The sequence below is a fragment of the Neoarius graeffei genome, chromosome 10 (assembly GCF_027579695.1).
Source record: "Neoarius graeffei isolate fNeoGra1 chromosome 10, fNeoGra1.pri, whole genome shotgun sequence".
Lineage (NCBI taxonomy): Eukaryota > Metazoa > Chordata > Actinopteri > Siluriformes > Ariidae > Neoarius > Neoarius graeffei.
Genome location: NC_083578.1, coordinates 79,006,251 through 79,029,638, shown reverse-complemented (window position 1 = coordinate 79,029,638; position 23,388 = coordinate 79,006,251). Strand labels below are relative to the sequence as shown.

Sequence of the window (23,388 nt, the reverse complement as noted above, 5' to 3'; positions counted from 1 at the left end):
AGTTGTTTTTTTTTGCCAAAAGTTGCTGTGATTGTTTTGAAGACTTGTTTTAATTAATATTCAACTCTATTAGTGACATATTTATGGAATAAGAATAAAACAACCAGTTGATGTTCACCAAGCATCAGCTTTATTTTCAGCTTCAGCCATTCAATTACAATACACGACTACCTAGATGGCGGCACGGTGGTGTAGTGGTTAGCACTGTCGCCTCACAGCAAGAAGGTTCTGGGTTCGAGCCCAGTGGCTGACGAGAGCCTTTCTGTGTGGAGTTTGCATGTTCTCCTCATTTCTGCGTGGGTTTTCTCCAGGTGCTCCAGTTTCCCCCACAGTCCAAAGACGTGCAGGTTAGGTTAATTGGTGGCCCTAAATTGACCGTAGGTGTGAATGTGAATGATCTCTGTGTCAGCCCTACGATAACCTGGCAACTTGTCCAGGGTGTACCCCGCCTCTCACCCATAGTCAGCTGGGATAGGCCCCAGCTTGTCCGTGACTCTGCACAGGATAAGCGGTTATGGATAATGGATGGATGGACTATCTAGATCTAACTCGGGGACTGGTACGTAAGCGCCTCTTAACATGGATGGCACTTTACCGTGACCACAGCGTAAGGAAGGAGGACTAGCATGATCAGTGACAATCTCCACATGGATCTACTCGGGCAGCTATGCACTGGGTGCTTATGTGGACGGGGAGCAGAGTATGTCTGAATGCAGAACATTCGCATGGTGGCGCGCCATCGCTACCGCATAGGGATAACAAGAGGAAATTAAACAAAATACCACATTTTCAAGCTTGACAAGTCTTTTTATTAGCGTAGCAGCAACGTTTATAGGCGTGTCGGCAATATTGTAGGCGTAGCGGTAAGGAAACATTGCGTACCAGCTTGATATGCTGAAAAGGCCTAGTTAGAACCCTGTCTCTGTAAACAAGATAGCTGTACTCCTCTCTTCTGAATCACCTCATTGCACTGTTGCATCATCACCAATTGCTCATGCATTTCTCATGCTGCTGCCAACTTCCCTTTGTTCCAGCTTCTCTAATTCCAGAAGACTGAACAGCCAAGCTTTCTGTGCATTTCTGTTCCTGCTGCAACAATGTAGTTAAAAAGCTTACCTTTTTTCCCCATTGCCATGTTTACTGTTCACTTCACTCCCTTCAACACACTCATTTGACACTGCGGAGTTAACAATTAGCAAGAAAAACAATGGATTAGAGCACTATACTTCGAACTTGCCTGTTATTTCAGACCTTGCATAGCACAATAGGGGCAACACGGTGGTGTAGTGGTTAGCACTGTAGCCTCACAGCAAGAAGGTCCGGGTTCGAGCCCCGTGGCCGACAAAGGCCTTTCTGTGCGGAGTTTGCATGTTCTCCCCGTGGGTTTCCTCCGGGTGCTCCGGTTTCCCCCACAGTCCAAAGACATGCAGGTTAGGTTAACTGGTGACTCTAAATTGACCGTAGGTGTGAATGTGAGTGTGAATGGTTGTCTGTGTCTATGTGTCAGCCCTGCGATGACCTGGCGACTTGTCCAGGGTGTACCCCGCCTTTCGCCTGTAGTCAGCTGGGATAGGCTCCAGCTTGCCTGCGACCCTGTAGAACAGGATAAAGCGGCTAGAGATAATGAGATGAGATGAGAACAAGACGAAATCTGCATGTGCGCCTGAAATGCAAGTGAACAGTTGTCCCAGTTTATATTTTATTTAAATTCTTTAGCGCAGCAGCATTTTATGCACACTTAAAAAGGACAATACAATCAAAAACAAATCCATCAACATTTTGACTATCCATAATACTTTCAAGTGTATGCCATACACAATAACTTGTGGAATAAAAGACAAGTTTGTGGTCACTCAAATGTAAAAACTCACCATATTCACAAAAAGGACTATACAGCCTGACACCCCCCCCAAAAAAAGGCTCCTTCTTTCAGCACCTTTTCATAAAATATATTCACCTGTACACTCTCAGTGATGAGAATCTCAAAGCCACGTTGGCTTATTCACTGCTTTCCATCACACTTATTACGTCTAAAAGCATTGCATGTTGTGTGAAATTTGAATGCAAACAAATAAAAAAAGAAAGATAATGGAATAACACAAAGTGTGCTTGTGAGCAGCAATAGCAGAAACAGATTTAGACATCAGAGGTGCGTATGTGCATGTCCTTGTCCATGGGAAAGTGTGGGTTTGTGGCAGATTGTTGAGGCTGAGAGTGGTGTCTCTGGCGTATTCTGGACTCCATGCTCTCCCGTGTGTCTGAGAGAGAGGGCAGTGAGGAGAAAGTGCTCTCTCTTAACTCTTCGTCAACCGAATGAGTCGTCTTCTTTGGGACCGGGGTCCATGGCTGCCAGGACTGTGCTGTGGAGCAGGATTTTATCAGGGGTGGTTTCATCTGGCCGGAGCCAAAACGATGACTCTGTCAGATAGAGAAGGTGAAAATGGAAAGGTTATTTAATTCAAGTTACATTGAAAATAAACATACAGTGGTGCTTGAAAGTTTGTGAACCCTTTAGAATTTTCTATATTTCTACATAAATATGACCTAAAACATCACCAGATTTTCACACAAGTCCTAAAAGTAGATACAGAGAACCCAGTTAAACAAATGAGACAAAAATATTATACTTGGTCATTTATTTATTGAGGAAAATGATCCAATATTACATATCTGTGAGTGGCAAAAGTATGTGAACCTTTGCTTTCAGTATCTGGTGTGACCCCCTTGTGCAGCAATAACTGCAACTAAACGTTTCTGGTAACTGTTGATCAGTCCTGCACACCAGCTTGGAGGAATTTTAGCCCATTCCTCCATACAGAACAGCTTCAACTCTGGGATGTTGGTGGGTTTCCTCACATGAACTGCTCGCTTCAGGTCCTTCCACAACATTTCCATTGGATTAAGGTCAGGACTTTGACTTGGCCATTCCAAAACATTAACTTTATTCTACTTTAACCATTCTTTGGTAGAACGACTTGTGTGCTTAGGGTCGTTGTCTTGCTGCATGACCCACCTTCTCTTGAGATTCAGTTCATGGACAGATGTCCTGACATTTTCCTTTAGAATTCGCTGGTATAATTCAGAATTCATTGTTCCATCAATGATGACAAGCCGTCCTGGCCCAGATGCAGCAAAACAGGCCCAAACCATGATACTACTACCACCACCATGTTTCACAGATGGGATAAGGTTCTTATGCTGGAATGCAGTGTTTTCCTTTCTCCAAACATGACGCTTCTCATTTGAACCAAAAAGTTCTATTTTGGTCTCATCCATCCACAAAATATTTTCCCAATAGCCTTCTGGCTTATCCACAGAATGGAGGTCTTGAATTTCCTCCATTTGTAAACAATCTGTCTGACTGGATTGGTGGAGTCCAAACTCTTTAGAGATGGTTTTGTAACCTTTTCCAGCCTGATGAGCATCAACAACGCTTTTTCTGAGGTCCTCAGAAATCTCCTTTGTTCGTGCCATGAAACACTTCCACAAACATGTGTTGTGAAGCTCAGACTTTGATAGATCCCTGTTCTTTAAATAAAACAGGGTGCCCACTCACACCTGATTGTCATCCCATTGGTTGAAAACACCTGACTCTAATTTCACCTTCAAATTAACTGCTAATCCTAGAGGTTCACATACTTTTTCCACTCACAGATATGTAATATTGGATCATTTTCCTCAATAAATAAACAACCAAGTATAATATTTTTGTTTCATTTGTTTAACTGGGTTCTCTTTATCTACTTTTAGGACTTGTGTGAAAATCTGATGATGTTTTAGGTCATATTTATGTAGAAATACAGAAAATTCTAAAGGGTTCACAAACTTTCAAGCACCACTGTATATAGCTTACAACATTTATTGCGCAAGGTGGCCCACTTTAGATCGTTCTTTCTGGACTAGACAGGGCCGGAGTGAGCTACGCCGTCATTGACGGTCTTGTTATTATTGAGTTTCCTTCTAAATCCTAGAAACACCACTGTCTGTGAAATTTCCCTTTATTTTTTTTTCTATCAGTCTGAAAGCAATCTTCATGCCTTAAAAGCATTGTGTATACATGTACACATTACCTTTGATGGTCCTCTAAAATCTTGAATTTTTGACGCAATGTCTTTTATCCAGCCGTTCATTTCTTCAGGTGTGTCTGTCTGTAAAAAAACAAAAACAAAAAAACAACCCACGCCATTCATTCTGATTGTAACGAGAACACTAAAACACATCATTATTACCAGTCTATATTCAGCAAATCACATCAATTTCAAATAATCCGAAGCTTATCCTCAAAATGCTCTACTCATTAAAGACACAAAATACCTCCAATAAACATGAATAAAATCTGGAAGGCGCTTGTTAACTCTATGCATCATTAATCATGCAAAAACCCGTGACTTCCTTTCATGATAAATCTGCACAATGACATCTGGCAAGCTCGGACACATTTACTACATCTTATTAAGCATGTTTACAGAATGCTTCACAGCTCAACTGAGTCACGGTCTAAAAACAGGTGTTTACATCATGCTTGGGCAACAATCCATTTAGGCAGACATCATTCAAAAACAGTCACATTCAAAACGCACACAGGTGCACAGCACACGTACGGCCTATTTTAGGAAGAGCTTGAGGAAACGTCACACCAACCTGAATGTAGAAGGTTCTTGCACTTGTGATGATCTCAAAAAGGTTGTCACGTGACAGCAGGTCCCTAACAATTTAACAGGAATGTCAGGAAACATTAAATAAGCTGCAGAAAAATGCTCTATTAATCAGGATCAATTATGATGATCCTTACATGCATGAAGGAACTTTATTCAGTTTTCCCATTTGGATAAAATAGGACAGGACAACAAGGTAGCACAAAGTTTAATAAAAATCATCTCATAAATACCAAACCTTGCAAACTGCCCTTACACACTCACCGGCCACTTTAATAGGAACTTTTTCTTGATTCTAAGAGTCCTGTTCTTGACTGGCAGGAGTGGAACCCAATATGTTCTTCTGCTGTTGCACGAGATGCTTTTCTGCTCACCACGGTTGTAAAGAGTGATTATATGAGTTACTATATCCTTCCTGGCAGCTCGAACCAATCTGGCTGTTGTCCTCTGACCTCTCTTAGCAACAAAGCGTTTGTTTCCACCCACGGAACTGTCGCTCACTCAATGTTTTTCGCGCCATTCTGTCTGTGTGAACTCTAGAGACTGTTGTGTGTGAAAACCCCAGGAGATCAGCAGTTTCTGAAAATACTCAAACCAGTCCATCTGGCTCAAACCAACACCCATGCCACAGTGAGAGAAAGTCACGCTTTGAGAGCACAATTTTTCCCTTTGTGATGTTTGAAGTGAACATTAACCGAAGCTCTTGATTTGTATCAGCATGGTTTTATGCACCAGGTGGATGGGTGTTCCTAATAAAGTGTCTGGTGAGTGTACAGTATGTACACAGCTTATACAATCCAACATCATGACTCTCATTGACAAATCTAGTTTTTCTAGGAACCACATACCTACATTTTAATGAAGCTGTATTAATATTTTAATTGATTAATTATTAGCTTTCATTTATGGAAGGAGTCTCCAGTGTGCATCGTAACAGTTAATTATTTCTGATATAGCAATCTTCAGGACAGAGGACTTTCTCAGCAATATTGTTATTTTATTAACTTCAAGAGAGATGACAAAAAAAAAAAGAGACAGGGGTTTGTGAGGGAACTACTGTTTATAGCTGCTATAATGTAACTGATAACTGGAACTAACTTGTCTCGTGCATGTTCCACAACATTAAATGTAAAAAAAACCTAAATAAAAGGGCTCCCAAGTGGCGCAATGGAAAATTGTTTGCCTTATCGTTCAAAGATCGCGAGTTCAAATAGCCAAGGCTATTCATGGCTGGGAGCCCAGGAGAGCAAAATTGGCCGTGCTCTCAAGGAGGGAAAGGTGGGTGGCGTAGTTTCTTTCCCCTGTCAATTACAGTGTCTGTGGTCTCAAATGTGCCGAGTGGGGCAGATGGTGCTTTCTTCTGAATATTACACCACCACTGACACGGCATGAGGAATTAAAAAAAGATAGAGGAAGCAAAGAAGCATGTCATAAGTTTTGCCTTCCCTGGTTGGTAGCTGTCGTGTAATAGGGTGTGACTAAATTGGGAAGAAAATTGGGAAAAATCCAAAGGAAAACCCCGATAATGAGAAAAATGTACGAGGTCATTCTTTCATGAATAAAAATGTAACTGGTGGCAAATTGCTGTTGTATAAGAGGAATAAAGCCACTGCTGTCAACTTTGCATGTTCATGTCAGGTTCCGTTATAGCAATGATTATTTTCATCTCAGCAACCTGTTATTACACAGCAATAACTAATCCACAGGAAGAGTTCAGCAGATGTTTGGTAGATGCTTTGAATCATGTACATGTAAACAGACTTCACAAATTAACAAAGTAAATTATAGAACAGGCTGCAAGTTGCTAATCTTTTCAATAATATTTCTTTAACTTTTTAAAAAATATATCTTTGAAGCTATACTGCCTTTCAGATTTTTCAAATTTAGGTCATAAAAAAAAAATTTCCCCAACACCCAATTATTTTTGTTTAGTGGACCGAAAGCTACTGAATTTGAAATCACAGACTTCCAATTTTATTAGTTTTTTAAAAATAGAACAATTAATGAATTTATCTCCACGTGGCCCTAAATTCTCAGCTATTTTTTCCTGCTTCACCGTGACGCAATACAAGATACTACATCGTGCATGACGTGATGGGCTTTCCCTGTTCGTGCAAGGCATTGTGGGATACAAATCTGAAACAGGAGAGAAAAACGGAAGACATGAGTGTGCGAATGAAATTTGGAAGACCGGCTACAGTAACGGAAAGTGAGAAGAAAAGACGTTGTTATATATGAAGGAAAAGAAACGCAGGACCAAGCTAATAAATATCAGCGGTCAGCGAGCACCTCAGTGTGATCAGCTGTTCGTTTAGCAACAGAATGATGGAACTGTCAGTGCATGGTCAAAGGTAAACCTGTAGATGGCAGTAATGGAACACTGGATGCCAGCTGCCGTAAAACCCAGAAGAAGAAGACAATAAAGGTAAAGCGTGTGCATGCACACGGACTTCCTCTGTCTGCTTGACTGCACGAAGTGAGCGATTTCATGCACAATATTTGCTAGAGAATCCCCTCAAATTAAAACTTCCCAGCCACAGAATGGCGTTTTTTTTTAGATATTACAGAAATAAACATATATTTACAACGACCAAATTTCAGACAGAACTAAATTTCACTGATTTTATGAAATCGAAAGGCAGTCTACTTTTAATATTTCTTTAATTTTTTGTGTGTTATTTATTGTGCTTTGTAAGCTTTATCTACCAGTGTGAATTGGTCTATGGGGTATGTTGTATGTGAGGTGTGTGTGGGTAGATGAACTGGATACGCACTGATGCTTTTCTTATATGAAGTTCCTCACGGAAAAATAAAATTATTTGAATTGAATTGAATTATCTAAGTGGAACAACAAAATTGTCTGGACTTACTTTTTTTTTGTTCATGTTCCACAACATTAAAATGTAACATGAAGTGAATAAATATCTCATATTTCTTTTCTTAATGAAGGAAACTGTAATTGTTGACAAGTTCTCATGGTATAAGCAGATAAAAGCATCACGATAGTGCAGGAAACTAATCAACTCCGAGGCAGTAACAGTAACCCTGCTTTGTTTGGAGCTGCACCGTACCACCCGTCATTAATTATTTTGATTTCACTGCACACCCCAGAGTGTTTGACTCCTTACATACTTCACCATGATGCGTACTTACCCTGATTTTACCAGGCACTCGTGAACCTTCTGTATGTCCCTCAGTCGAATACTGCGTAATGGTTCTTTATCCTACAAGCGAGACATTTTTTAAAAAATGGTTAATACATTTAATTTCACTTCTAGGCCAAATTGTGTTCGGAAATGTTTACTGTGTCTCACCGTTTCATTTTTATAGTAACTCACAGTCTGGTCATCTAAAATGAAAAACCTCCTTTTCCAGCTTTTTCTCTGAAACGTCACGTGGAAGTGATCAGTAAAAGCAGAGCCTTGAGGTGATCTAGCTAATTTAATTAGTGCCATAAAAAAAGTCACATGACACATGTGGCATTACCACGTTGCCTTGTTTGACACAGTATCCTGATCTCAGAATGTTTGGCCGTAAACTCTGGCTTCTCCTCAGAGTCACATGTGGAGCCACTTCATTAGTGAACACGTCATCCGTTTCGTTCTAGAAATGCAAATAGCAACATAAATGTTTTGCGTTTTCTTGCACCACCACTACCTGCTCATAAATCCTGTGAAAAGTGGAAAAACACAAAAGCAATTTAAAAAAAAAAAGAAAAACCTGCTGGACTGGTGTGTGGACCACCACGCCTCCTACAATCTCGGTTTTGTAGGCCTGCCGAGTTGCTGACTGAGTTTGGCTCGTCGCAGGGGCAGCTTCTGTACTCTGAGTAATTGGTGATGGGCTTTTGGGAACCTGGACATGGAATTAGAAAATGATGCATTTCTGGCTTAGTGTTTTTTTTTTTTTAATCACAAAAATACACTTGGGGAAAAAACAAAAAACAAAAAACGTGCACGCAAGTTTAGCTTTTGTGAAACAAGAATTAGAAAGGGTATATTCAAATTTCCAAATATTCTCCAAACATAAAATGGTGAAGAGAGGAGCACTGTGATCGGAGAACAAAAGAGGAACAGCAAGCGCGCATGCGCACACACACACACACACACACACACACACACACCCCAATGCTAAGGAACCAAATTCAAATCAGCCCTTTACTTCCTACTATGACTCCCTCACATACACTACATTCAACGAAAACTCAGCTCTCGTTATGTTTTAATAATACTCATGGCATTCTCACTCAAGTGTGTGATAGATGGTAAAATGCCATCTGTTCATTATGAATTATTCCATGTTTACTGTAAATTACTGTCTACTGAGTAAATGAGTGTATATTGTGTATTCTGTTTATGTTACATATATTGTGTATTGTATATTATGTGAATTGTGTTCTCTGTTGGTGACTCCAGCTCCAAAACAAATTCCATACAATCTTGTACTTGGTAAATAAAATATTCTGATCCTGATTTTTTTTTTCAGATTTTAAACGGATTCTGATCCGGTTCTGTTTCTGACCCTAATCCAATTGTGTGTTCTCCTGTGTAGCATCGATCCCCACTGCACCAGACACACTGAAAAAGAAAATAAAAGTATTGCATGTGTGCATTTCCCTTACTGTAATTTTAGTGGCCTTATTCAGGGCGAAGACCCACTCCTTTAAGTCCACGGCATCGTTGGCTTGCAGGAAGTACCGTCGAGACAAAGCATTTATCACTGCGTGTAATGACATGTGTTATTTATGTTCACTACGCACACACACACAAGAGACAGAACACAGAACTGGCACTCACCAAAGCAAAACTCCGTCTTGGGCTTCTGTTTGACAGAGACTTCGTTAACCTTTAAACAGTTAAATAAATAAATAAATAAATAAAGGGAGGGAGGGAAGGAAGGAAGGAAGGACGGAAAAAAGAAAGAAAGAAAGAAAGAAAGAAAGAAAGAAAGAAAGAAAGAGGGAGGGAGAAAAAGAGAAAGAAAGAAAAAAGAAAGAAAGAAAGAAAGAAAGAAAGAAAGAAAGAAAGAAAGAAAGAGGGAGGGAGAAAAAGAGAAAGAAAGAAAGAAAGAAAGAAAGAAAGAAAGAGGGAGGGAGAAAAAGAGAAAGAAAGAAAGAAAGAAAGAAAGAAAGAAAGAAAGAAAGAAAGAAAGAGGGAGGGAGAAAAAGAGAAAGAAAGAAAGAAAGAAAGAAAGAAAGAAAGAAAGAAAGAAAGAAAGAGGGAGGGAGAAAAAGAGAAAGAAAGAAAGAAAGAAAGAAAGAAAGAAAGAAAGAAAGAAAGAAAGAGGGAAGGAAGAAAGGGAGGGAGAAAGAAAAAGAAAGAAAGAGAAAGAAAGAAAGAAAGAAAGAGGGAAGGAAGAAAGGGAGGGAGAAAGAAAAAGAAAGAAAGAGGGAGGGAGGGAGGGAGGGAGGGAGGGAGGGAGGAAGAAAAAGAGAGGGAGAAAGAAAGAGGGAGGGAAGAAAAGAGAGGAAGGGAGGGAGAAAGAAAGAAAGAAAGAAAGAAAGAGAGGGAGGGAGGGAGAAAGAAAAGAAAGAAAGAAAGAAAGAAAGAAAGAAAGAAAGAAAGAAAGAAAGAAAGAAAGAGAGGGAGGGAGGAAGAAAAAGAGAGGAGAAAGAAAGAAAGAGGGAGGGAAGAAAGAAAAAGAGGGAGGGAAGAAAGAAAAAGAGGGAGGAAGAAAGAAAGAAAGAAAGAAAGAAAGAAAGAAAGAAAGAGGGAGGAAAGAAGAGAGGAAGGGAGGGAGAAAGAAAGAAAGAAAGAAAGAAAGAAAGAAAGAAAGAGGGAGGGAGGAAAGAAAGAAAGTCAGTCATGTAAGGCTGCAAAACAGTGTATATTAAATATCATGGAACCATTTGACAATGTTTAGTGTTAAAAAAAATATCAAGGTTTAACGTTGCCAAGTTTATGGGATCATTCTTTCCTTTTCTGAGTACACACCCTGTCAGAAACAGGGCTACAGTAGGAGTCCATTTCTGTCCCCCAAGGTACTCGTACAATCTACACTAATGTACCCCCTAGGGCTCATTATTGGACCTCAAGGTAACTACGTGTACCTTTTCAGGGCCAAAAAGGTACATACATGTTCCCGAACAGCATATAAAGGGTACAAATAAGTATCTTAGACGGTACTGCCGCAGTGACAAGCCGGCGTACCCCTAAAGGTACAACAACGTACTTTATTTTCTGAGAGTGAAGTGCAGGGCATTTTTTTATTTTCTAGGTCACCGTTTTAACACATTTAGCCACATCAGGCTGTTTATTAAAAGATACATATATCACGGGAAAGGCTTCATGAAATGAAACTCATATTATACGTTTTGACAGTGTGCAGCAATTACACTGAAAGTGAACATTATTAAACTACTTTTTGATTACTATTGTCCTTTGGGTGGTGGACTGGGTTTAGATCAAGGAAAGTCTGTGAGAGATTTGGTGTCTCTCAGTTTTTGTTTTGTACATTACAGCAGCTTAAAAAAAAAAAAAGTTAACCCTTTTCGAATGTCCCATTTTATCCCATATATCATCAAAACTTTGACCACGGTACTGTGTGATGTGATTAAATGCAAGTTGACACTTCATTTCTATTTCGTAAAATTAGGCATGGGGCAATGTTAATAAGGAGTCCAATATAAATAAACCTGCAGATATGTTTTGTTGTTGCTGCAGCTGTACAGTTTCATGAGAAGAGCAAAATCCTGATATGTGCACACACATACAATTGGAGCGGCAGCTACAATTATCGACACCTTAATCTTTTGGTCATTGCAAAAGTAAAAAAGACTTTCAATATGTAAATTGTGCATGAATAATTACTCAAACTTCCACCGGGAAAAAAAAATAAAAAAAAGTTGATTCCAGATTACTTGGCGTATCAGATCACGTGACACCGTTTCACAATTATTGACACCTTTGTCCACAGTTATCGACACTGTTCCACAATTATCGGCATCCAGATGATTATTTATTAAAAAAAATAATGGGTATGTGGTATTAAATTAACAAAACATAGTTTTAATTTAAAATTTGATTTACACAGACTTCTCATCTCATCTCATTATCTCTAGCCGCTTTATCCTGTTCTACAGGGTCGCAGGCAAGCTGGAGCCTATCCCAGCTGACTACGGGCGAAAGGCGGGGTACACCCTGGACAAGTCGCCAGGTCATCACAGGGCTGACACAGAGACAGACAACCATTCACACTCACATTCACACCTACGGTCAATTTAGGCTACATCCACACGACAACGAGATTTTTTTTTTAAATATCGCATCCACATGGGCAACGGATCAGTAAAATAATCAGGTTCATATGGCAACGCAACGCTTGCTGAAAACGATGCAGTACACATGCCACACCTCTACGTGCGCTGTAAGACGGTCCCATCGGAGATACCAGAACAATAGAAGCAGATGCATGCGCATAAACCCCTTCTTCTGTAGCATCAGCCACATAAAGTTTTGATTATTAATCAGTAGCGTAAAACGAACGATGCGGAAAGAGGAATGAACGGGGGTAGATGGAAGCCGGTACGCCAACATTCTGATATCCTCCAGAATTCTTTAATGGTCCGGAATAAATTGAATGCTACACGTTGATGGGTTACTTTGTTCTTTTACGCCCTTTTTGAGGAATGTATTGTCGGACTTAAACCAACATCTGAAGAGGTGAGATCGCTCCTTTTTTTTTTCCTATTTTTGCTGGTGGGATTGCTTTTGTTTTTGGAAAGCGCACGGGCGGTGCGCGGTTTGGTACTGCTTCCGCAGTGTTTGGACTAAAGACTCTGCCCTAAGGGCTATTCTCTCACTCTCTCTCTCACTTTGCACCATTACACAATAAATATTCACAGTGAAGATATTTTGTAAGCGCGTTTCATGAACCAAGTTATAGGATTTGTTGACAACTCGCATCGAGTTCGTTACACTTCTACCCGGCGTGAAGCACTGACAGTCATGAGGTTGTGACGTCATCGTAAACAAATCCGTTCTACTCATCCAGATGACTTCACAATGGCGCCGTTGCCAGATTTTTTCACTCTGGAACCCGTTCTCAAAAGATTTCGTTTTGGGGCACCCAAAACGCCAGTGCCGTGTGGACGCCAGGCCGAAACGATAAACAATTTTATCAGATTCACCTGAATCCGTTGCCATGTGGACAGGGCCTTAGAGTCACCAGTTAACCTAACCTGCATGTCTTTGGACTGTGGGGGAAACCGGAGCACTCGGAGGAAACCCACGCGGAAAACATGCAAACTCCGCACAGAAAGGCCCTCGTCGGCCACGGGGCTTGAACCCGGACCTTCTTGCTGTGAGGCGACAGCGCTAACCACTACACCACCGTGCCGCCCTTACACAGACTTATTTTGTACAAAATATCTTTTATATAAATATATTGATGTCGGTGCTTACATAAATGAGGAAGTAATTCTAATGTTTGTAAACAAATGAACTGAATGTTGAACCTGTCAGAAAATCTTTTTGTTCCACTTTCTACCCACTTTCTAAGTATTTTCATAGATCACATTTTGCTAATCATTCATTGTTGTTTGTATTACTTTCCAGTTTTGTAGTTTACCAATAAATGTCAACAGGCAATTGACATTGGAACCACATGGAAATCCAGATCAAAGGTCGATTTTTTTTTAAATTTAGATTTTCAATTTACATCTAAAAATAGAAAATGTCTACTGATATTGTAATATGTGGTAGATATTTACAGCAAACTACAAAAAAAAATCTGAATGGAATAGAAAAATCTGAATATTTCAAGCATGTAATTTTTTATATGCTAGGAATTTAATTCTGGTCTAATTCTATTTATTGCAATAGGATTCTAAATAGATGGCACGATGGTGTAGTGGTTAGCACTGTCGCCTCACAGCAAGAAGGTCCGGGTTCGAGCCCCGTGGCCGGCGAGGGCCTTTCTGTGTGGAGTTTGCATGTTCTCCCCGTGTCCGCGTGGGTTTCCTCCGGGTGCTCCGGTTTCCCCCACAGTCCAAAGACATGCAGGTTAGGTTAACTGGTGACTCTAAATTGACCGTAGGTGTGAATGGTTGTCTGTGTCTATGTGTCAGCCCTGTGATGACCTGGCGACTTGTCCAGGGTGTACCCCGCCTTTCGCCCGTAGTCAGCTGGGATAGGCTCCAGCTTGCCTGTGACCCTGTAGAACAGGATAAGGCAGCTAGAGATAGATGAATGAGGATTCTAAATTCTCTATAAACATTCCATTCGGTTATGAATCAGAAAAAAATAAAATAAAATCACAGCACTTTTTTTTTTTTAAAGGCATTTCATCTACTTCAACAATGTTACACAAAGATTGATCCATAACAGTTGTAAATGTCCCTTAATTCCACAAGGTGTCGATAATGGTGGACACCGGTGAAAGTGATCACTATTATCGGCACCTCATGTGATTTCCCAAATGCGCATTTAGATACAAAATGGTGACTGAATGAAAGAGTAAGAAAGAAAGTAGGTTTTGGACAAGGAGATCATGAAATATCGGTGAATTTGAGAAGTAAAAACATGTCCATGATCTTTCCACCATGCTTACCTGCAATGATAATGTCCGGGTTTTCCTCAAATTACTGATTGTGCTGAAAAAAATTCCAATTCAAATGTACTTTGCTTAATTGAAGGAACCAAAGTAGCGCATTCTCTTGTCATTGAAAGACGAGAAGGCAGCAGCAACAGGGCTCAAGTCCATGGTGTCCACGATATCTTTATGTACATGTAGCAGTGTACAGTTATTAAGTCGTTGTTCAGTCATCATTAAACAAAAGTTAAACAAATGAGACAAAAATATTATACTTGGTCATTTATTTATTGAGGAAAATGATCCAATATTACATATCTGTGAGTGGAAAAAGTATGTGAACCTCTAGGATTAGCAGTTAATTTGAAGGTGAAATTAGAGTCAGGTGTTTTCAATCAATGGGATGACAATCAGGTGTGAGTGGGCACCCTGTTTTATTTAAAGAACAGGGATCTATCAAAGTCTGAGCTTCACAACACATGTTTGTGGAAGTGTATCATGGCACGAACAAAGGAGATTTCTGAAGTCCTCAGAAAAAGCGTTGTTGATGCTCATCAGGCTGGAAAAGGTTACAAAACCATCTCTAAAGAGTTTGGACTCCACCAATCCACAGTCAGACAGATTGTGTACAAACAGAGGAAATTCAAGACCATTGTTACCCTCCCCAGGAGTGGTCGACCAACAAAGATCACTCCAAGAGCAAGGTGTGCAATAGTCGGTGAGGTCCACAAAGGACCCCAGGGTAATTTCTAAGCAACTGAAGGCCTCTCTCACATTGGCTAATGTTAATGTTCATGAGTCCACCATCAGGAGACCACTGAACAACAATGGTGTGTATGGAAGGGTTGCAAGGAGAAAGCCACTGCTCTCCAAAAAGAACATTGCTGCTTGTCTGCAGTTTGCTAAAGATCACATGGACAAGCCAGAAGGCTATTGAAAAAATATTTTGTGGACAGATGAGATCAAAATAGAACTTTTTGGTTTAAATGAGAAGCGTCATGTTTGGAGAAAGGAAAACACTGCATTCCAGCATAAGAACCTTATATCATCTGTGAAACATGGTGGCGGTAGTATCATGGTTTGGGCCTGTTTTGCTGCATCTGGACCAGGACGGCTTGCCATCATTGATGGAACAAGGAATTCTGAATTATACCAGCGAATTCTAAAGAAAAATGTCAGGACATCTGTCCATGAACTGAATCTCAATTGAAATGTTGTGGAAGGACCTGAAGTGAGCAGTTCATGTGAGGAAACCCACCAACATCCCAGAGTTGAAGCTGTTCTGTACGGAGGAACGGGCTAAAATTCCTCCAAGCTGGTGTGCAGGACTGATCAACAGTTACCGGAAATGTTTAGTTGCAGTTCTTGCTGCACAAGGGGGTCACGCCAGATACTGAAAGCAAAGCTTCACATACTTTTGCCACTCACAGATATGTAATATCGGATTATTTTCCTCAATAAATAAATGATCAAGTATAATATTTTTGTCTCATTTGTTTAACTGGGTTCTCTTTAGCTACTTTTAGGACTTGTGTGACAATCTGATGATGTTTATTTTTATTCATATTTATGCAGAAATATAGAAAATTCTAAAGGGTTCACAAACTTTCAAGCACCACTGTAAATACTCAAAGGACTCCCATTGTAACATAATTTGGGGGGGGGGGGGAGGGGGGGGAGGGGGTTGGTCCCGCCACTGCAATAATAGCTGTTGTAACTGAAACTCACCTTAGAGCAATTCCAGCGTTATGGACGTGACACTTGAACTCAAAATGGCAACAAATGACCCAGTGCATGTTTTATTGTCTCCCAGTATTTAAACAGGTGTTGCATATTTTAAAGCTGTACCATACTGGAGAAGTGATAGAACAAGAACAATTCCCATAGTACATCTAGGGCATGCCAGAAAACGCCAATAAAAGATGCGTTATGGATGTGACAGAAAAAGTATCACTTTTCTTGGGTGACTGTACATTTTTATCAAACTCTGTGAAATCGTAAACCTAATGTCGAAATGGAGATATCCATTTGATAGAGGGGTCCAAGGTGAATATTAAAAAATCTTTGTTTAAAATATTTTGTATTTCATGCAGAGTTTCGGAAGGAAAAGTCAGCGTTATGGATGTGACGAAATTCCGTTATGGATGTGACGCGTCTGAAATAGACATGGCATATGTTTAGAAAATCAGCAATTTAACCACCATAACCCTTTGAAAAACTCTCTAAATATCAGCTAAAACTATCAAAGTTCTTAAATAATATTTAGGATGGCTATTGTTTTGCTGTTTTGTGGATTTTAGCATACATTTCTGTGGCTTGTGGCAATAATATAGAATTGTACATGATCAAAGTTGATTTTAGCTTGGGTTTTACATTATAAGAAAGAAAGGCTGACAGTGACATATTAGGTTGGTTACAGATTGGTTCAACTTATTCACATCTGTAAAATACAGGCCGAGGTGATATCTCTGAGTGGTTTTGATGTATTACATGTTGCTTTATTTTTGCACGGTGAGGTTGACATTTACATGGAATTGCCCCTTTGTAAAATTGTTTTTTATTGGTAAATCTGAAAAGGTGTCGATAATTGTAGCCACCGCTCTAGTAATATTTACTACTACTAATAAATAAATAAATAAATAAATAAACAAACCTTTGAAATGTAACTCAGCTTCAAGCTTCCAACAGCTTCTGTTCCCTCTGGCAGATTCTGCTTTCCAGAAGACATGCAAAACAAAGAAAAACGGTTTAGGACTAATGCATGCAGTGTACACCTGTACACACACACACACACACCAGGAAGCATCCTGCACTGTGAAGAGTCACCTGTGGATTGTCCATGTACCAGAGGAGAGAGTTACGCGGCGAGTCCAGGATGAAGTAGCGCCGGTAAAACCTGCTGCTGTTCTCATTTTCCTCAATGTCCAAAAATCCACAGATGCGATTGTGTCTGTCCAAGTAAGGCATGTCCCAGAACTACCGGAAACACAACAAACAGCGAGCTGTTAGTGTTAACGCCTCCGTGCACGTGGCCATAAACACTTATACGTCACACATGTACAGGCACGCGAGCTGCCACCCGAGGTCGTGTGTTATCCAGGCTCGCGCCTCAAAACGCCATTAAGCCCAAACAAATTCACTAACACACAACCTCCAGTGGCTTATTGTTTTATAACATGCGACAACATACAGTGTTGAACAAATAATGTAGTTTATTAGTAACAGAGGTGGACAGTAATGAAGTACATTTACTTGAGTACTATACTCATGTATACTTAGAGTATCTGTACTTTACTTGAGAATTAATTTTTTTTGCCAACTTATGACTTTAACTTCACTACATTTGAAAGACAAATATCATGCTTTTCACTCCACTACATTTCTGTCAAGGTCCTCGTTACTCATTATTATGAAGCAGCTTTGAAAGTCGATGTTTTTTCTTTTCTTTTTTTTTCTTTTCTAAAACATGATTTTTTTTTTCAGGTGACACTGAGACAGTCCATCAGTAATCTCATCTCATCTCATTATCTCTAGCCGCTTTATCCTTCTACAGGGTCGCAGGCAAGCTGGAGCCTATCCCAGCTGACTACGGGCGAAAGGCGGGGTACACCCTGGACAAGTCGCCAGGTCATCACAGGGCTGACACATAGACACAGACAACCAATCACACTCACATTCACACCTACGGTCAATTTAGAGTCACCAGTTAACCTAACCTGCATGTCTTTGGACTGTGGGGGAAACCGGAGCACCCGGAGGAAACCCACGCGGACACGGGGAGAACATGCAAACTCCGCACAGAAAGGCCCTCGCCGGCCACGGGGCTCGAACCCAGGACCTTCTTGCTGTGAGGCGACAGCGCTAACCACTACACCACCGTGCTGCCCCATCAGTAATCACTAGGGTCATTTCACATCCATAGACTGTATAAAATCAAGTTCAGTGATTCCTCAGCAGCGTTATTTAACACGATCAGTTGATGGCAGGATGGAAGGAGGCGGTTCTTCTGGGGAATGCACGCACTCATGGCTTTACCTAGAACCCATGTTTCAGTTTTCTGAAAGGATTAAAGATTCATTTCATTTTAAATGTTTGTTTTGTTTGCCGAAAACGAAGCACATCACGGCCAACAAAAACTCGCTGTCCAACCTGCGGGCGCATAATGAGGGACGTAAATGTTTTATTCCAAGAGAAAGCTTGCAATGAAGTTGTCTGTGCTTTCAGAGCTAGCGATAACGTTGTAATAGCTATGCAGTCTGGTTAGTCAAATGACTTTCTATGGATTTACCCACCAAGTTGCCGTAGCCTCGTCCATGGCTAACGATAACGTGTAGCGAGTTAACTTGGACACTGTTAGTTAGCATGTAAAAACGGAGTTACGCTAACATGAATAATGTTAACTTATCTGAAGTCCTTTCAGAAATGTGTTTTAGCATAATCTTGCCAAATAAACAGAATGTAGAAATCTTTCTTTTCTAGTAGTGTTAGCCACCCAATATGATTTTGAAAAAAAGAGTTTGCTAGCATGTCAGGTGGAGTTTCGCTGACTAGCTAGCTTAACGTTAAACCACCATGATGGGACAGCATGCGTTCATTTTGCGAATTCACATTTCTGTAACGGCATGAGGTTTTGTAGGCGTTGTGTCAATAATACAACGATGCGTTGACAGAAAATGTACTTTTAAGACTGAAGTATTTTTAAAAGCAAGTACTTCAGGACTTTAACTTAAGTAAAAATTTGACTGTATAACTTTCACTTGTATCGGAGTAACATTTAACCAGTGGGATCTGTACTTTGACTTAAGTAATGAAGTTGGGTACTTTGTCCATCTCTGATTAGTAATAATATTTGCCATAAACAATAGGTCAAACTCTCAATGTAGCCCGTTAGGCGTGAGCTCTAGTTGCTAAGCAACGTATAACTACAGACAAGACCTTGGTTTAAAAATTAGGATTACTGTTTGTTTATTTATAAAACAAAAAAATTACAAAATTCAGTGCTCAATAAATCATTTAAATAATTATGATATTCTATCCATTTTTATACACCACAGGAGGTCAAACTATGGATTTAAAAATCTTCTAAAAACTTAAGGGAAATCCTGGAGAACTTTAGTACCATAGTACTTTTTTCAACAGGAAAAAAAGTTCTATAGGCACTATTTATTTTAGTAAAAAAAAAAACTGACTGTACAACTTTCACTTGTATCGGAGTAACATTTGACCAGTGGGATCTTTGACTTAAGTAATGAAGTTGGGTACTTTGTCCACCTCTGAATATATCAGTCCATATGTCAAAGCAATAGCCGTAAACGAGATTCGTTGAGACCTGTGCGAGACATCGTAGGACGGAAGTAAAACGTACAGCGGAAATCAAAGCGACCAACATCTGCCAATGTTGTCAAAAGACGCGAGCGCCCTCTTTCAAATGCTGACGTAATCAAGCTGGAAGTTTTCCCTGTGTCCGAAATCGCTCCCTACTCACTATATAGGTCACTATATAGTGGGGACGCCATTTTGTAGTGCTGTCCGAAACCTTACTGAGGATTACGAGGGAAATGTGCTCAGTATATGTATTTATCACAAAAATACATGCATGCATTTATTATTTTGAAAACCCACCAGTTGCCTGATTTGGCACGTTTTAATTGTGCGACAGTAATGACGTAAATACCGGCGCGACGGACTCGTCCTTATCCTGTCGTCTTTCTAACTCTTCTCAGTTGGTTCGAAGTCGTATGGAATAATCTCCATGTCACATATGCGAAGGAGGCGGATGTATGTGTACCGTGTATATATATATATATATATATATATATATATATATATATATATATATATATATATATATATATATACACACACACACACAGTGTGAGACAATATACACAGGCTAAGCGAGGAGAAGAACGAGAAACAGGCACAAGGATCGTGAAACAGGAAATCAAGACAACAGGTAGAAAGGCTCGGTAATGCGTACATGCGTACCGTAATACTTCGCGATGCAAATGCATCAGCACAGTCCTTAAATAGGCAAGCACACAGTTCCTTAATTGAGCTCAGGTGCACCTTGTTCACGGCATGCGTGCTGGAGTCCACTTGGTACACGCACAGCCCGAGGCGCGCCTTCAGGTGCACGTGCCACAGCGTGCAGGACTGACACTCCATCGCTGATGAAGCTGGCAAATCTCGAAATTAATCTAAATTGGAATGATATGGGGGCGGCACGGTGGTATAGTGGTTAGCGCTGTTGCCTCACAGCAAGAAGGTCCTGGGTTCGAGCCCCGGGGCCGGCAAGGGCCTTTCTGTGTGGAGTTTGCATGTTCTCCCCGTGTCCGCGTGGGTTTCCTCCGGGTGCTCCGGTTTCCCCCACAGTCCAAAGACATGCAGGTTAGGTTAACTGGTGACTCTAAATTGACCGTAGGTGTGAGTGTGAATGGTTGTCTGTGTCTATGTGTCGGCCCTGTGATGACCTGGCGACTTGTCCAGGGTGTACCCCGCCTTTCGCCCGTAGTCAGCTGGGATAGGCTCCAGCTTGCCTGCGACCCTGTAGAAGGATAAAGCGGCTAGAGATAATGAGATGAGATGGAATGATATGGCAATCTGGCTGCTGTGCAAACAGTTTTCAAAATGGCGGCGCTGACACTTCACGTTTGAAGTCTCGCACAAGTCTCGTGAAGATCGCACGGATAAGCGACGCCTGCCGTGGACCAAACGAACTACATTCAACATGGCTAAAAACCGAAAAGGCTGATAAGTGTAATATAAAATGCCAATACGAGTCATGATATAAAGGTTAATAAAACTGAAGATGTAATTGAATAACACGTTAATTAGGAAATAAAGCAAGTTTAAAAATGACTTCAGTTCCCCTTTAATACAGGATTCCAGGGTTGTGGTGCAGTCATAGGTATACACCATAGACTGTAAAAATAGATGGACAAAGCCTCTGTGATGTCATAGGATTTCTGAAGAGCGGGTCTGAAGTGCAAATAAGGACACTACGGGCGTCACCATCTTGGCAGTGCCTGATGATGTTCATCCTTTGCAGTCGAAAATGACCATGACTTCAATTTGGTGGGTGGTGGTTGAGGGCCCGGAGTTGACTGATGAGGCTAATCCGAGCTTTGAAGGTATGCCCACATGTCGACGTTCCACGTGCCAAGGTTGAGTACCTTCACAATCTTTTTGTTGTATTTCGACCGCTCAGTGGGATCCCCGCCAGCCACAGTGTGCAGCCAGGGTGAGGTGAAGCAGGCTATGTTTGGGGCACCTTTTCTAGCCCCTTCCTCCAGTGAGGTGAGCAGAACAAATCCTAAACAGGGTTGCTCAGACCCCAGGGGGCTGCCGAACTCCGCTGCTGCTTCATTCCAGCAGAGAGCGACCCTATGCCCTGGGCTGCCTGTGTGCAGGCTTGTGACAACAGCTTCCAGTGTTTCCGCACCTGCTGCTTTGCCACTTGGCCATTGCCACAGGACTTGAACTTGAAGTCATGACTTGCGCGTGACTTGGATTAGAGTGAGGAAGCGTTGTGCAGCCGTCAGCCTCACTCTCTCGTCCTGACCTAATTGGGTCCGGGGCAAGACAGAATGAAGAAGGCAACGCCTGACTCCGCCTAACTCCCGGCTAGTCTATAAATGGACGAAGGGGCAGGGATAGCGAAGCCTGGCCGCTGGAATAGTACGGCTGGAACACGCCTACTAACCTCAAAGCAAACAAGCTAGCTATTGATGCAAGCTCACCAAATAGCTACTGGCTAAACTGAAAGAAGATGCTCCATAAGATACAGACCATAACCTCAACGACCAGTTAAAAAAAAAAAAAAAATCATCATCACTGGGCGTGTAACCATAATTGTTAATAAAAACAACATTAGTGATAATATTTCCCCCTGATAGCTTAGATAACGAGCATTAGTTTGGTTGGGGCAGCACGGTGGTGTAGTGGGTAGCACGGTCGCCTCACAGCAAGAAGGTTCTGGGTTCGAACCCAGCAGCCAGCGAGGGCCTTTCTGTGTGGAGTTTGCGTGTTGTCTGCGTGGGTTTCCTCCGGGTGCTCCAGTTTCCCCCACAATCCAAAGACATGCAGTTAGGTTGACGTGGGGTGGCCTTGGGCTGAGGTGCCCTTGAGCAAGGTACCTGACCCCTGACTGCTCCCTGGGCGCTTTGGTGTGGCTGCCCACTGCTCTGGGTGGGTGCGTGTGTTCACTGCTTCCGATGGGTTAAATGCAGAGGATGAATTTCACTGTGCATGTGACGAATAAAGGTTTCTTCTTCTTCTTAATAGCTAGCTTGCTAGTGAGCTTGCTAGCTAGAAGTGGCTGAGGTTGATAGCCCCTACTGTTAGATGGTCACATAGCACAGTGTATTTGATATTAAACAATTGACCAAATCCGCAATTTAGTTAAGAGATGTGTCTCTTGGTGAACAATTGACTGATGCTACACAAATCTTTATGCTAAATGGATATTATTTCTATGTCAAGCTCCAAAATGTAAATTTTTAGTCACTCAAGCTGTCAAATTGTCAATCTGAGCCTAATTTACTGAAGCGGAGATCCTGATAAACTTCATTGGCAACGACTACATCAAAAATATTGAAAGGTAAGTACAATCTAATAAAGCTAATTAAAGTAACTTCCAGGTGTAGTAGTGTTTGCAAGGAAAAGCTCTTCGACAAAAATAGGCAAGGCTCCATAAATTATTTCCTGAGGTAAATTCTGAGGTAATGCCAGCTAGCGGCTAACAAGAGGACACAAACCCAGCTGTGACTCAAATCGGCCCCGCGCCAATTATGCATAAATGTATGGCTCAATATAATTTAAACTGTTGAATTATATAAAAATTCACCCCTGAACAGTTGTCATGAACTAGCTATAGAGACCGAAACTGTTTTTTGTACCAGGCTGTAAACATGTTTGTTTTTGCTGGAAAGTTTGACATTTTGGGCGGCACGGTGGTATAGTGGTTAGCGCTGTCGCCTCACAGCAAGAAGGTTCAGGTTCGAGCCCCATGGCCGGCGAGGGCCTTTCTGTGCGGAGTTTGCATGTTCTCCCCATGTCCGCGTGGGTTTCCTCCGGGTGCTCCGGTTTCCCCCAAAGTCCAAAGACATGCAGGTTAGGTTAACTGGTGACTCTAAATTGACCGTAGGTGTGACTGTGAGTGTGAATGGTTGTCTGTGTCTCTGTGTCAGCCCTGTGATGA

The 23,388-nt window shown here is 41.2% G+C and overlaps 1 protein-coding gene across 1 annotated transcript in view; it reads right to left on the bottom strand.

Moving 5' to 3' along the window:
- Positions 1-786: 786 nt before the first annotated feature.
- plekha2 (pleckstrin homology domain containing A2) overlaps positions 787-23,388 on the bottom strand; it is a 36,845-nt gene continuing 14,243 nt past the window's right edge. Inside the window, exons 2-12 of the mRNA XM_060932361.1 lie at positions 17,013-17,162; positions 16,840-16,896; positions 9,452-9,500; positions 9,277-9,374; positions 8,376-8,510; positions 8,142-8,258; positions 7,970-8,038; positions 7,809-7,879; positions 4,642-4,705; positions 4,071-4,148; positions 787-2,418 (exon numbers count right to left, since the gene is read on the bottom strand). Coding sequence (XP_060788344.1) covers positions 2,137-2,418; positions 4,071-4,148; positions 4,642-4,705; positions 7,809-7,879; positions 7,970-8,038; positions 8,142-8,258; positions 8,376-8,510; positions 9,277-9,374; positions 9,452-9,500; positions 16,840-16,896; positions 17,013-17,153 — 1,161 coding nt within the window. The 5' untranslated portion in view covers positions 17,154-17,162 and the 3' untranslated portion in view covers positions 787-2,136. The remainder of the gene's footprint in view (positions 2,419-4,070; positions 4,149-4,641; positions 4,706-7,808; positions 7,880-7,969; positions 8,039-8,141; positions 8,259-8,375; positions 8,511-9,276; positions 9,375-9,451; positions 9,501-16,839; positions 16,897-17,012; positions 17,163-23,388) is intronic.